Raw genomic sequence first — 1515 nt, forward strand, 5'->3', positions numbered from 1 at the left:
ACAGGCTGAGTCATTTCTACCTTCTCCTCTCTGTCAACGCTCTCTGGTTTCATTTAAAAGAGTCGATCATCAGATATTGTCCAAGATTAAACTTCTGGGTGGATATAGGTTGCTAGCAGCATCGCACCAATGACCTATCCACGTCATCATTTACCCAGAATGCTTTGTGTGTAAATACAATGGCCCCATCCGTGTAAAACTTTTAGTTTAAAAATTATAAAAACTGAACATCCTACAGTATTTTTACAGTCTTTGTTTTACAGGTAAAGTATACGTTTATCATATAAAGTCTAATGTTACAACTAATCAAGGATCCCTTTAACAACAACAAAATAGTGCAGTTAATGGTGTCAGTGACTGGTGGTTGGTCAAGTCTTCTGCCATGAAAACATAATTTCTACCTGTACTTACACAGCTTTGTTGGAAGTTTTAATCACTGGCAGCAGCCTCAAAAGAACCTCCTCTGAAGCAGAATATTTCTTCAGATCAAAAACCTCCAGATCCTTTCCTGATGTCAGTAAGATGAAGGCCAAAGCCGACCACTGAGCAGGAGACAGTTTATCTGTGGAGAGACTCCCTGACTTCAGAGACTGTTGGATCTCCTCTACCAGAGAACGATCATTCAGTTCATTCAGACAGTAGAAAAGGTTGATGTTTTTCTCTGCAGACTGATTATTTTTGATTTTCTTTTTAATGTACTGAACCATTTCCTGATTGTCCTGTGAGCTACTTCCTGTCTGTGTCAGCAGGCCTCTTAGGAGAGTCTGATTGGTCTGCAGTGAAAGGCCAAGGAGGAAGCGGAGGAACAAGTCCAGGTGTCCATTTAGACTTTGCAAGGCCTTATCTACAGCACTCCGACATAAATCTTTTGGTATAATTTTTTTTGATAATTTAGACAACAAAGAAGATGTTTGTTGTTCTTCCATCAGGTTGTCTCCAGACTTGATGAAGACCCAATAGACATGAAGAGCAGCCAGAAACTCCTGAACACTCAGATGGACAAAGCAGAACACCTGGTTCTGGTACAGTCCTCCCTCCTCTTGAAAGATCTGGGTGAACACTCCWGAGTAAACTGAGGCAGCTCTGATATTGATGCCACACTCTGTCAGGTCTGATTCATAGAAGATCAGGTTTCCTTTCTGCAGCTGATCAAAAGCCAGTTTTCCCAAATACTCTATCATCATTCTGGTCTCTGGACTCCAGTCTGGATCTGTCTCAGCTCCTCCATCATACTTGACCTTCTTGACTCTGGTCTGAACCACCAGGAAGCGGATGTACATCTCAGTCAGGGTGGTGGGCAGCTCTCCTCCCTCTCTGGTTTTCAACACATCCTCCAGAACTGTAGCAGTGATCCAGCAGAAGACTGGGATGTGGCACATGATATGGAGGCTTCGTGAGGTCTTGATGTGGGAGATGATCCTGCTGGACAGCTCCTTATCTTTGAACCTCTTCCTGAAGTACTCCTCCTTCTGTGAGTCAGTGAAGCCTCTGACCTCTGTCACCATGTGGACACAG

At 43.3% G+C, this 1515-nt stretch overlaps 1 protein-coding gene across 1 annotated transcript in view; it reads right to left on the minus strand.

The window, feature by feature from the left end:
- Window positions 1-1509, minus strand: part of LOC106525510 (protein NLRC3) — a 13977-nt gene extending 12468 nt beyond the window's left edge. The window contains exon 1 of the mRNA XM_014019777.1: window positions 412-1509. Within this exon, the coding sequence (XP_013875231.1) occupies window positions 412-1505 (1094 nt within the window). The 5' untranslated portion in view covers window positions 1506-1509. The remainder of the gene's footprint in view (window positions 1-411) is intronic.
- Between the last annotated feature and the right edge of the window lie 6 nt (window positions 1510-1515).

This window comes from Austrofundulus limnaeus, unplaced genomic scaffold (assembly GCF_001266775.1).
Source record: "Austrofundulus limnaeus strain Quisiro unplaced genomic scaffold, Austrofundulus_limnaeus-1.0 Scaffold230, whole genome shotgun sequence".
Taxonomy (NCBI): domain Eukaryota; kingdom Metazoa; phylum Chordata; class Actinopteri; order Cyprinodontiformes; family Rivulidae; genus Austrofundulus; species Austrofundulus limnaeus.